The sequence below is a fragment of the Blennius ocellaris genome (assembly GCF_963422515.1).
Source record: "Blennius ocellaris genome assembly, chromosome: 20".
Classification (NCBI taxonomy): domain Eukaryota; kingdom Metazoa; phylum Chordata; class Actinopteri; order Blenniiformes; family Blenniidae; genus Blennius; species Blennius ocellaris.
The window spans coordinates 14,414,754-14,426,893 of NC_137669.1; the positions used below are offsets into that span (position 1 = coordinate 14,414,754).

At 47.8% G+C, this 12,140-nt stretch overlaps 1 protein-coding gene across 1 annotated transcript in view; it reads left to right on the forward strand.

Moving 5' to 3' along the window:
* Positions 1-2,168: 2,168 nt before the first annotated feature.
* Positions 2,169-12,140, forward strand: part of sdc3 (syndecan 3) — a 44,203-nt gene continuing 34,231 nt past the window's right edge. The window contains exon 1 of the mRNA XM_080516138.1: positions 2,169-2,754. Within this exon, the coding sequence (XP_080372264.1) occupies positions 2,701-2,754 (54 nt within the window). The 5' untranslated portion in view covers positions 2,169-2,700. The remainder of the gene's footprint in view (positions 2,755-12,140) is intronic.

Below are 12,140 nucleotides of genomic sequence, written 5' to 3' on the forward strand. Positions count from 1 at the left end.
TGTGGCACCGTTGCAGGACTTGACAACCAAGCGGCGCTGAGCCGTAATGACGGAACCCAGCAAAGGAAAAAAAAACAAATCCCAGCTAATGTGTACCACTTACAGCCCGGCCATTATTTTCAGTCCCCTGGAATGATTATTCGACATAATTATACGATCACGATTGGCTGAGCGGCGGCGAAAAGCCCCTCAGATCATAACTGCAGAGGAAAACTGATCGGTGACTGATGTTCAAGTAAATTCCTGACTCTGCCCGTTGAGGAGGCTAATGCACTTTTAATAATTAAGATACGACTAATGAGCCCGAGGTCTGTGAAGAGAGATTAGCAGACGACACTGCAGGTGTCTGTCAACACATCCTCCCTCCCTCCCTCCCTCTCCTGCTCTTTCAGTTTTATTCAAAGTGCCTCCAAGATAAATAAAACCTGTTCTTACCTGCCCGGCCTTTGTGTAGGGCGTGCAAAGCCCCAACGGAAATGGCACGCTGTTACTTTGGGAAAAACAAGGTGATGCCGCTGGTGGTAAAGCCTCGGCTTTGTTGAAATCACAAAACAAGAGCGTGAAGAAAAACCCCCACGAAAAGGAAAATTGGCTGCCTTACCTTGTGAGCGTTTTCAGACCATGTGAAAAAAAAAGTGTCTTGTGGGACGCAGACAAAGGCCCGAGGGTTACAGCTTTATACAAGGCTCAATTTCCTGCTGGATAAAAGAAAAGCCCCCCCCCTTGTCCACTTATACTTGTGTACTTCACTTGTTTGACACCAGCGCTTTGCAATGAGTCACACAAGCGATGAATAGCAGAAGGTCTCGGGGTGGATACAGGATCATTTGTTTTCTTATTTATCTGTCTTGGATCCGTCAGAATTGATGTAGTCCTATCTTTCCTCTGCAGAAGTCCCATTATAAATTGAAACCGGGGGGGGGGGGGGGGGGGTTACAAGCACATTCATCCGTCTTCAGCACCCCTGAATCTCTCATTTGTCGATACGTTACAGTGAAGCCAAAAGCCTGGCAGACAGATCCTCTCTCACCTGCAATACAAAAGCAGGAACCTTAAACAGGAAACACCAGCTGGATTCAAACAAACGTATGAGGAGGGTTGTTTTTTTTTTGCGTAATGTCGGCTGACTTTCATGTGTTGTTTTAGGCAAAACCTGGGCTTTCCTGCGTCTTTACCCACAAAGCAAACGCAGCGACAGGTGATAATTAACAGTGTTCCAGTGCTGTCGGATCACAGGATTCCTAAAGTTGTTGGTGGATCAGAACCAAGGTCAAGTACCCCACATGGCAGCCCCCCCCCCCCCCAAGGGTGACCTACTGACAATGTACAAAGCTTTGACACTGTGAAAACCTGCTGTGTGGGAGATTTCTAGGTATTCAGTTGGTTAGTCGATCAGCAGCCTGTTCAGGACGTGTCTCATGTAGACAGTTGACATTAAAGTCTCGAGGCCCCGAAGCAAAGTTGAACTGGATGAAACCGGAGGTTCTTTGGTGGATGTTACCAGAAGTGACGCACAATTAGGTCAAACGACTTGAACTGTGTTCAATCACAAGTAGCCTGGAGGCACTGTTTTCTCAAACATACAAAAAAACAAACCAAAAAATCTCTGGCAAAACTGTAAAACACTATGCCTTGTCCAGAGCAGCCACTTTATTTATTGTATCTACAAAAAGATGTAGGTTCTTAGAGGAACATTGGAGGATGTAAATGTTAAATGGAAAACATCTTCTGTTTAATAGAATGAACTTATTGGCAACAAAACAGCATTTTATTATTATTATTTTTTAATATGAATCATGTGAATCTTGTTAATATGAATTTTGTGTTGTGGATTTATAAAGTTGTTGACGCAGCCAATCAGAGCGGCGGAGCGCAGCTGCTCCTTCAAGGTGTCACATGAGCCAACATGAATCCAACCTGAGCGCATCAACAGTGTGTGTGTGTGTGTGTGTGTGTGTGTGTGTGTGTGTGTGTGTGTGTGTGTGTGTGTGTGTGTGTGTGTGTCGGGCTGCGGGTGTCTAACCGATCTGCAGGGGGCATCCTCGCCCTGACTCGCCGATCCCCCCTATTCTCTCCCCTATCTCTCTGTTGAACACACACACACACACACACACACACACACACACACCCTCCTCCTGCCAAACTCCCAGGCCAGGCAGCGTCGCCATACGGAACATCCTGCCCTCAACGGAGAGGGGGAGGAGAGAGAGAGAGATCCTGAGAGAGAGAGAGAGAGAGATACTGAGAGGGAGAGAGAGAGAGCGAGAGAGAGGTCTGTCGTCTCCCGGTAGTAAATTATCAGGTCTCGAGCACAAAAACTCCGAGCCACACGGAGGAGAAGGAGCGGAGGCCTGGAGGAGACGCCGGAGCTTCACGGGTGACCTGGAGCAGCAGCAGCAGCAGCAGCAGCAGCAGCGCGTGAAGCTTTGGATTAAAAAAAAAAGAAAAAAAGACGCTTTGACTGTCGAAGGACGGATGGTCGCGCGGACGGGCTGCGCGCACTGAAGTTGGACCGAGACCGAGAGCGCACACACACATATACACACACACACAGGCGCAAACCGAGACACACTCACACACACGCAGCAGCAGCAAGCAGCAGGACCGGGAGCAGCTTTTTGTCCTCCCCTCACCATCCACCTTCCCGAACCCCGTGAAGGCAGCGGCGGCCCCGGGAGGCAGAGCCCGAGCACCCCGACCATGAAGCTGCCTTGGCTGCTCGCGCTCACGGCGCTGCTCGCTCACACCGCCACGGTAAGCCGGGACCTCCGATCCTTTGTTAACCAAAGTCTGTGCTATTTATTTATTTATTTTATTTTATTTATTTATTTATTCCCGGTGCATGTGTGTGTGTGTGTGCGCGCGCGCGCGCCTTTAATAACGAGACAGTGACTGTGTGCGCACGGGAGGAAATCCTGCACTCGACCTACATATCAGCCCTCATTGGCCGTCCGAGACTCCCGTGCACCCCACCCCCCGCTTTTACACACACACACACGCGCGCACACACACACACACACACACACACACACACACACACACACACCAGCCTTTGTGTCTCAGTGTCGGGATTTACTGTGGCCTGTGTCCCCTTGAGTCAGGAAGTGTGTGTGTGTGTGTGTGTGTGTGTGTGTGTGTGTGTGTGTGTGTGTGTGTGTGTGTGTGTGTGTGTGTGTGTGTGTGTGTGTGTGTGTGTCGGTAATTAGCGGGTTATCTCTAATTGAGCTTGATGAGGGGTTTTCGTGCGGCGGCTCGTTATGTGGTGTCTGTGTCACCGGCTCACATCCTGCCGTTAATTTAAGGGGGGGGGGGGGCGGGGGACCATACTGCGGCTTTAACGACTTTATTACCGGGTGCTTGCGTGCGCGCGCGTGTGTGCGTGTGTGACTAAGGGGGGGTGATTTGGGGGGGGGGGGTGTCAGATGGCCAACATGTGACACGCGCACGCTCCTTTTAATTGCCAGATTTGGGCGAGCTCACTGTGGGGATGGGTGCCGGCATCCGAGCCGGGGGCATCCTCTCGTTATACATTTGGTGTGTGTGTGTGTGCGCGCTTGCTTGCTTGTGGCTAAAAGTGGGTGGGGTAACGGGGAAGTTAACGGCGATGCGGTGCGCGAACGGAGGCTCGGGTTGAATGATGTCATCGGGAATCGCGAGGAGGAACGCTGATTAGGAATGCGCGAACCCCCCCCCCATATCTCTCTCTCTCTCTCCGGATCCACGCCGAGATTCATGCGCCCCCCCATCGCACGCCCACACCTTCCGTTACCGATGACTCCAGATTTATCCTATAAGCAGCAGCAGCAGCAGCAGCAGGAGGTGGAGGAGGAAGAAGCTGAATCATTGAGAGAAAAGGAAGCGGGCACCAAAAATAATGAAAATGCAGATCTACTTTATGAATATCAAAACCCCAGCAGATTGCCCCCAGTGTGCTGCACACTGGAGCCGTTTTTGTTTTTTTTTGTTGTTGTTGAGATCTTTGTTATGCTCCACTGTGTATTTATGGCTTCCTCCCCTCTTCCATTCATTGGTTCATCCACTTGTGACCCCCCCCCCCCCCCCCCCACAGGATGCAAATCACTTAAAAAAAAATGTCTGCCTTATGGAAGTAGCAACCTGTTTGCACAATGTAAGCCCTTTTATATGCAGCACCTATTGATTAACAGGATACATTTCAACACCAAAATGAAGGGGAAAGATCTCATCCATCCATTTTCAAAATAGATTTTTTTTCTTTTTTTTCCCCCACTGAGGGTCACAGGGTTCTGGAACGGGTCCCAGTTGATTATATTACCCCGCAAATACCCCCTCAGACATTGCGTGCCCCCTATAGGGCGTACATGCAGACAGGCCTGGCTCACAGTCGAGCCTCGTAACCTCGCTGTGACGCCAGTGTGCTAACTACCACCACCGTTCATTCATTCAAATTAAATATCCACTGTTTGGAAGTGTAGGACTGAGCTTTTTTTTCTTCCAGGAGTTAATTGACCTCCCATTAGAGACGTCTGCCCACTGACTCCAACTCCGACCGAGGTTTTTCTTGTTTCCAAATCCCCCCCCCCCCCCCCCACCACCACCACCAAAAAAATGTTTCCGATTCACATTCAGCTTTGATGATTCGTCTCGACTGAGCTGCTCCAGAAGCCTCAGTTTAGTCATTTCAATCCACTCTGTGGTGGACGTGTTTAGGTTCTGGGGGTTTGTTTCACTGGGCCTCTTGCAGTCATTGATTTGAACTGTAACTGCGACGTCGCTCCAAACTCGGAGCTCGAGGGTGATGTGATCCCGTATGACTGCAATCTGAAGTTGAATCCAAAGTTTGCTTTGGAGCTGGAGAATTATGTCCTGCGTTTTTTTTTTTTTATTTCATTATATTTGAGCATGTGCTCCAGGGGTGAAATATGTATTTATTTCCAATGTACTTACAGAAAGTGGAAGAAAAAGTGTTTGTCTGATAATTTATACTGCAGATGGTTGGAAAAAAAAAACAAAAACAAAACGATCAACCAACCAGAGCATCTGTGGTAAAATAATTAGGCAACAAATTAATTCAGATTTCATGTTGTATTTTAGTGGTAGAAATTAACGTTATCAGATTTATTGAACAGTATATTTCTTGGTTGTGACACACGATTAGTGGGATCTTTGTACTTTGCTCGCACGGCCATTACAATTTCCGTGAAGTTGTTCGTGAGCAACTGATTATTGAAATGCAGGAAAACAAAGAAAGCACAGATCTTCATAACTATCGAGACTTGAGGCAACATGTAGACCCATATTTCTTTATGATTGTTTGTGAAGCCGCGTGTTTCCATCCCCATCGCTGTATACAGCATCATTTCATGTTCTTTTGCAGACGACGGCGCATTCGTATGATCAAACGATCTTTATTTTTAATTGGACGTTTGAACTTGTACCTGTGGCATTTGGCTCCGAAGGGAAAAGTTGTTAATCGCTCCGTGATTGCGGTTGCATTTTCAATTGCACATAAATACATCTGATATTGTATCTTCGCGTTGCCAAATCTTCAGCAACGTTTTTACAAGAAGCCCATTTTGACAGTCTGCAAGCTGAAATGTTTTAAGGGGCCCCTTGATGTCTGTGGCCCCGAGGCTGGTGAGTGCCTGGACTTGCTCCACCCGGCTCTGCTGCAATCACTTTGCTTGGACACCAATATTTGTTTTGTCAACGTGTTGGAGGACGTGACGACTGGCTGGTTCCTCTGTGATGCTGCACCGGTTTTGGCCCGGAGGTTTTCAACACCAAACACACACACACACACACACAGATTACCACTGGGTCAGTCTGTTGCGATCTTTGCCAAAGATCCTCGAGCTCAAACTGACCTAATCTGTCTTTAAGTGTACAGATGGAGACAGGTGTGACACACATAGGCAGACAGACACACACATGCTTCAATAGCCACGGTTGTTGAGCGTATGGGTTTGGCACACGTTGGCGACGCACAGTCAAACCTCAACAGCCCAATTACAAAGGCTCACCTCATGCAACCTGGACACACACTTACACACACACACACACACACACACACACACAAACAGGAACCACAGTTGCGTGTGACTGCTGACAGGATCTTTCCTCAGACGCCTCCCGGCTTGAAACCAGCTGACTTCACGCGTCTTCAGAGTGATCCCCAGTCTTACGTCTTCTTGGATATTTCCTGTTATCGGAGCCATGACGTCATTTCCGGATGACTATATCATACATGGGAGACTGAATTTTTTCCCATGGACATCTGCTCTGTCCCACGGATCGCCCGTGTGTGTGTGTGTGTGTGTGTGTGTGTGCAAGTATCTTTGCCTTCATGAGAGCTCTGACTGTCCATCTGTCTGTGTGGGCTCAAAAATAGTGAATATTCACTGCCAAAAACTTGTTCACGCCAGCCTTCTCTCTCTCTCTCTCTCTCTCTCTCTCTCTCGCTCCTTGAAAAGTGGGTGTCTGCGGCGGAATAGCGTTGTGTTCTCGAGGATCGTGTTTAACTCGTGGAATGAATCAGTGTTTTGTGCGTCCGATGGCAGACAAAGCCCCCCATAGAGAGGGCAAGAAGGAGAGAAGGATCAAGAAAGAGGGGAAAAAATAGCCGGAGCGAGGCGGCTTGAGGGAGAGTGTGGAATGCGAGAGGCAATTTGACACAGGAAGTGGGTCCTTCTCACCCTCCTGGAGGACAAAGTCCCCACACAGGCAGGCATGAGGGCTGGCAGGTAGCAAACGGGGGGTGCGGGGGTGAGGGGGGGGGTGGCACAGGGGTTTCAGGTGTATGTGAACGCATGGGTGACGCTCGGGGCGGCGGCGGCGGCGGGTTATCTTCTCGTGGCGAGAGGAAATGAAAAGGATCATGGTTCATATCCGGAGTTGCATTCAAGTGGGCCATCGTCTGGAGGTCAACTTGGGCCCAGTGAGGGAATAATGATAGCTTTCAGTGGGAAAATGTCTGCTCCCACCGCCTCGCCCCCCCTTTCGGCTGTATTTGTGTGTGTGTGTGTGTGTTTGGCGTGCACACACACACTGCTCACCCGTATCTGAAAGCGGTTTCTTATCACAGGATGGGCCGGGCCTGGCAGATGTGTGCCGTATTTGACCGGAATTAGTTTTTTTTCTTTCTCGCGGAGGGAGTTTTTAATGTTTAAATTCAACTCGCAATGAGAGGGAATTTCCCATTTGCCATTGAAGTGATAAGAGAATGTGGGCACCGAGCAAACCTGCAAGCCACAAATACGCCTTGTTTAATACATCCTCCTCTGAGCTGGCAGCTAGGAATTTTATTTCAGGTAGAAGTTTTACTAAATAGACCCTGTACACAAAGCCTTCTTCAATTTAATGAGCGTTAAACAGAGACCGGATTCTCATAGTCACTTGGCGAGCTCAGGGGACCCTTCATTTGTCTTTAGGACCTTCAGCATCTGCGAAATGGCACACTAGTAGTTTAGATGTCATATTTGACCCAGTCTCCGAATTTACAATTCATAGTGGTGTAATTTTCCTCACTCTGGCGTCTCCGACCAAAAAAGGAGAAAAGCTATTTTTGCTAATGTAAACTTTACAGTATGTCATCCGGCGTTCTGTGATGGGATTTGTCGCCAGTGTATTTTCACGGTAACAGTAATGCCACTTCCAAAATGGACATTTTTCATCTGCTTTGAGGAGCTTCTGTTGGGCTGTAGCGGCGCCCCGGCCGTCTGATCAGCAACCAGATAAAAGCAGAGGTGCCAAACGCGGGGCAGGAACGGTCCAGAGTTTACTCATTGTTAGTCACCACTTAACTTCTGAGAGCTGAAGATGAAAATCCGAAGATGACTCAGATGAGCCGAAAGTGCTGAGGAATTGAAGGCAGGATTTTGTGCCTCCGTGAATAGATTATTGTAATTTATTGTACTCTTAACTCGGCCAATGTAGCTGCTCTACAGATGGTTGAAAAAGCTGCAGCTCATCTTCCAGCAAAGACAATAATGGAGCCCCGGAGCATATGTCTGACTTGCTGTGCCTATACAGGATGCAAGTCTCTCAAAAAGCCCCTTAATTTGAAAATGACTTCATCCAACTTAAGGCCACAAGCGACCAATTTCCAACAGCGTGAGGGTTGCAGTTTGTAAAACCCACGTATGGGCAGGGAGAACATGCAGACTCCACACAGACTAGTTTATCTATTCCTTTGCCATTTTTCGACAATTTTCCTTTAACTGACTTGCATTAGTCCAAAGTGTTATTTCACTTAGTTCGGTCAATATCAGTTTGTGTATCTTCATTGATAAGTGAATTAATTAAATATAGACGACTGAAGCGATTCTGCTCAAGAAAGATGAATACTGAAGAGCCCACCGTTAAGGAGCGTTAAAACTCAAACCCAAAATCTTTTAAAAGTTGTAATCCTACAGCAATGTCTATAATTAGAATGTAAACTACATATTAGGCTTCTGCAAACGCCATATATGCAAAAAAAAAATCAACTTTTGCACTCATTGTCCAGATTTGTCTGGGTTCTGTTCACTTCAGTGTGAACCGCACAGCGTTCTGAGCTGGTTATTATGCGGAGTGTCTGCTCCCATGCCCTGAAGTCCAGTATGTTAATCCTTTCATTATTGTAGACCTGCTGTGCTATTTTTCAATCAGTCTGGCTCTTATTAGGTTTACGGCCATCTTGGTATTGTGGCGCCCAAACGTCATGCTAAACGACATCCACAACGAGTCGAGCTTCCAGAGAACACAATAGTTTGAACAATAATGACTCCGCACAGCTAAAACACCCCACTCCCCCCACTCTGGAAAGAGATTGCGCAGCGAAACTCTCCCAGTCTAATGTGTTGGAGTTATTCCATGTAATGAAAAGAAGGCATTTATTGGCTGAATTCATCCACCTGGAAACTTTGGCTTCTCTCTACATGACCAGTAACACACTCGCACACTCACAAGTTGAGACACGCTTGCTCGCATATGCAGTGATGCACGCCAACATCGTGATTACCACACACACACACACACACGGTGCTGGTGCGTTGTGGTGGTGTGCAGCCGTTTTGTAGATTCAGTGAGTCAGAGGGAGACGGAGAGCGCTGGAGGTGTTTTAGGTAGGTCAAAAGAAGAAACAGCTCGTGTAGATAAACACATGCAGACTCCCCTGCAGTAATTGGGCAGGACTACGCAGACATACATATTCTCTGGAGTTGTGTGTGTGTGTGTGTGTGTGTGTGTGTGTGTGTGTGTGTGTGTGTGTGTGTGTGTGTGTGTGTGTGTGAGGGGGGGGGGGGGGGTAGATTAATATAGAGATGGGAGGAGGAGGGGAGGAATGGAAAAAAAAGGGGAGGTGTACAGACCATGAGATAATGAGGAAGAGCCAGCGAGGGGAAGGGCATGAAATGGAGAGAGGGAGGGAGGGAGGGATGGAAAAAGAGTTAAGGTGATGGTAAGATGGGGATGTTGGATAGAAGGGAGTGGAAGACGAGATGGTGAGGAAGGAGGGAGTGCTGCGTGATCGGAAGAGGATGATAAAGGACCGGCGTCGGGGAAAACCGAAGGGGGGCAGAAGGGACAAAGGAAAGGACGGGAGGAGATGGGCGATACTGGGACGTGAAGAGGGCAGGGGGTAGAAAATGAGGACTGACTGATGGGGACGGAGCCGGGATGGAGGGATGTCAGGAGAGGGAGAGGAAAAGGGAGGGAGCCGGGGGGTGGGGGAGGGAGGCGTGCACTGCTCATTCCCAGGAGACACTGCTCTACCTGCTCTCCTCGGCCGTCGCCATGACAACCACCATGGCTGCCGCTGTCACAGCTTTATCGCCCCGCTCTCCTCTTCGTTCCCTCTCTTCCCCGCCTTCTTCTTCTTCTTTTTTTTTTTTTTTTTTTTTTTTGCTCTCTTTCCTTCTGGCTTGTTCTTTTTGTCGTTGCCGGTCTCATTCACAGCTTCACAAATATTTATTTAGCGGATCCCTTCTTCCACTCGTCACCTTCCACCTTTTTGTCTCTCTATTTCACGCCCTCCGTCTCTGTTCCATCCTCTTCCTGTTCTTTCTGTCCCGTCTGTTCCACCACAATGAATTCAAACAAGCAAGATGGAGAGAAGTGGCAGCTGTGCTTCACCTTTACTGTGTGTGTGCATGTGTGTGTGTGTGTGTGTGTGTGTTCTATTACAGGACTCTAAATTAGAGAGCATAAACGCAGTGCCGTCTCCCAAAACCACAAAGCATTCTGGGATCCCTGTGTATTACAGCTTTCGCTATAAATAAAACCCCCAGAAACAGGGCGCCTCCTTCCTACCAACAAACCTTTGCGACTATATATGTGTGTGTGTGTGTGTGTGTGTGTGTGTGAGTGAGTGACAGAGTATGAATCACCGATGCCCTTCGGCAGCATATTAACTATACGCAGAGATGGCATGATCAAATGTGCGCTCGTATTATTCACATCTATCTGTGTCTTTATTTGTGCTGCGCCACTTTAGCTTGTGTGTGAGTAAATGTGGGCTAATTAACAGAAGGGCCCGGATGGGCGGGTCCACGCTCCTGATAAGAGCGGGCAGAGGTCGCGATAAGCGTCGGGCTTCCACACTCCCAACTGGACCCCGGGTATCATCTCTGTGATCCACCTCCCCCCCTACACACCCCCTCCCCCTGTGCTCGACTCCCACCATCTCCCTCTCCATCTGTCTGCCTCTTTCGCCATCACACAGCCACTTGTGACTGTGACCTCACGTCTCCAGTGAACAGAAAAACTCCACATTTAGTCTTTTGTAAAGCGAAAAACATGTAAAGTAAAATTACAAACGCGACTTTCAACTGGATTGTAATTTTAATTTTTTTTATCAGCCCAGTGTTTATTTGATATGAACTGTTAATAGTTTCACTCTGGCTGCCATTGTTTGTGTTTAATTGAAGCGATTGTTCTTCATTTTCCGTAATGTTAAACCGAATCTCTCAGATCTTTCAATGTCTAACGGATGGTTGGATATTAAAAAAAAAAAAAAAAAGTTGATTAGTTTAGAAAAATTCTATGTTTAGATAATTATGAAAATACCCATTAGTCTGAGTCGAGCACTCCTTCGTGAAATAAAATGATTAGCGGCAGTTTTGACGGTTCATTAATCGCTCAAGTCATTTATTTCGAAATAATGGCAAACGTATGTGACGCCCCATCTCGATCCACTCTCAAAAACGCAACCCTCTTTTTCTGATTGGTTCTATTCTTATAAATCGAATATCTTTTTTGTGATGGTTTGACAAAAAGTCACTCTGGACTCCGGTAACGTGTGATTTAATAACCTATCGACTTGACCATAAAACAACAACCGTGTGGATTTCTACTGCAATAAAGAGAAAGAGAAAGAAACCTTGGGAGCCAGGCTGTAGTTCACTTCATTCACTCTGTGACGACACTGGATCTCCTGTTTCCTCAGCTGAAACTTGCTTTCTTACTGGAAATGTTATCGTCGCTCCTCCGGGAGCCGCTCTTTTGGAAAATGGCCACTATAGCCATTCGCGGCCTCGTAGCGCTGAGCGGTGGTGGAGAGTGCACACGAATGAAGACGCGGAGGAAGATGGAGAGTGCATCGTCCCGGGGGAGCGCCTTTAAGGCCGTACAGGAAGAGATAAAGATCCAGTAAGATTGGGGAGGGGGGGGGGGGGGACGTCTGATGGAATCTAAACGCCAGAGATATTATATGCGACGAAATTCGCGTGGCTTCTGGCTCGACTTTAAAGTAGTTTGTGAAACGCCTCCACTTCGGCTCACGTGTCCTTGAAGGGTGTGAACGTTCGCCGGGGAGGAGCCTCGTTTCGGCACGTGAACAAGAAAAGCCACATCAAAAAAACACGGACATCAAAAGATGCACAGCAATTCCGGTGGATGTCACCCCGGTCCGTCACTGCCGTGTTTTATCTCCTTTTAATTAGTCGGCAGTCACAGTTTCTACTTTTGTCACATTATCCTCTCTTTTTATAACCCATTTGTCAGATTGAATCTGCAGATATTCGCGTCCCGTGCATGAATTGCGGCCTTATCCCTCGTGTGCATATTGAGGCGTTTGTATGAACGCAACCTGTGAACTTGTTTGTGCGCTCAAGTCGTCGTAGGGTTAAAGCATGGACACGGGAAGTAAGTATTTATAGATCCGGCCTTCAAGCTTTACATGG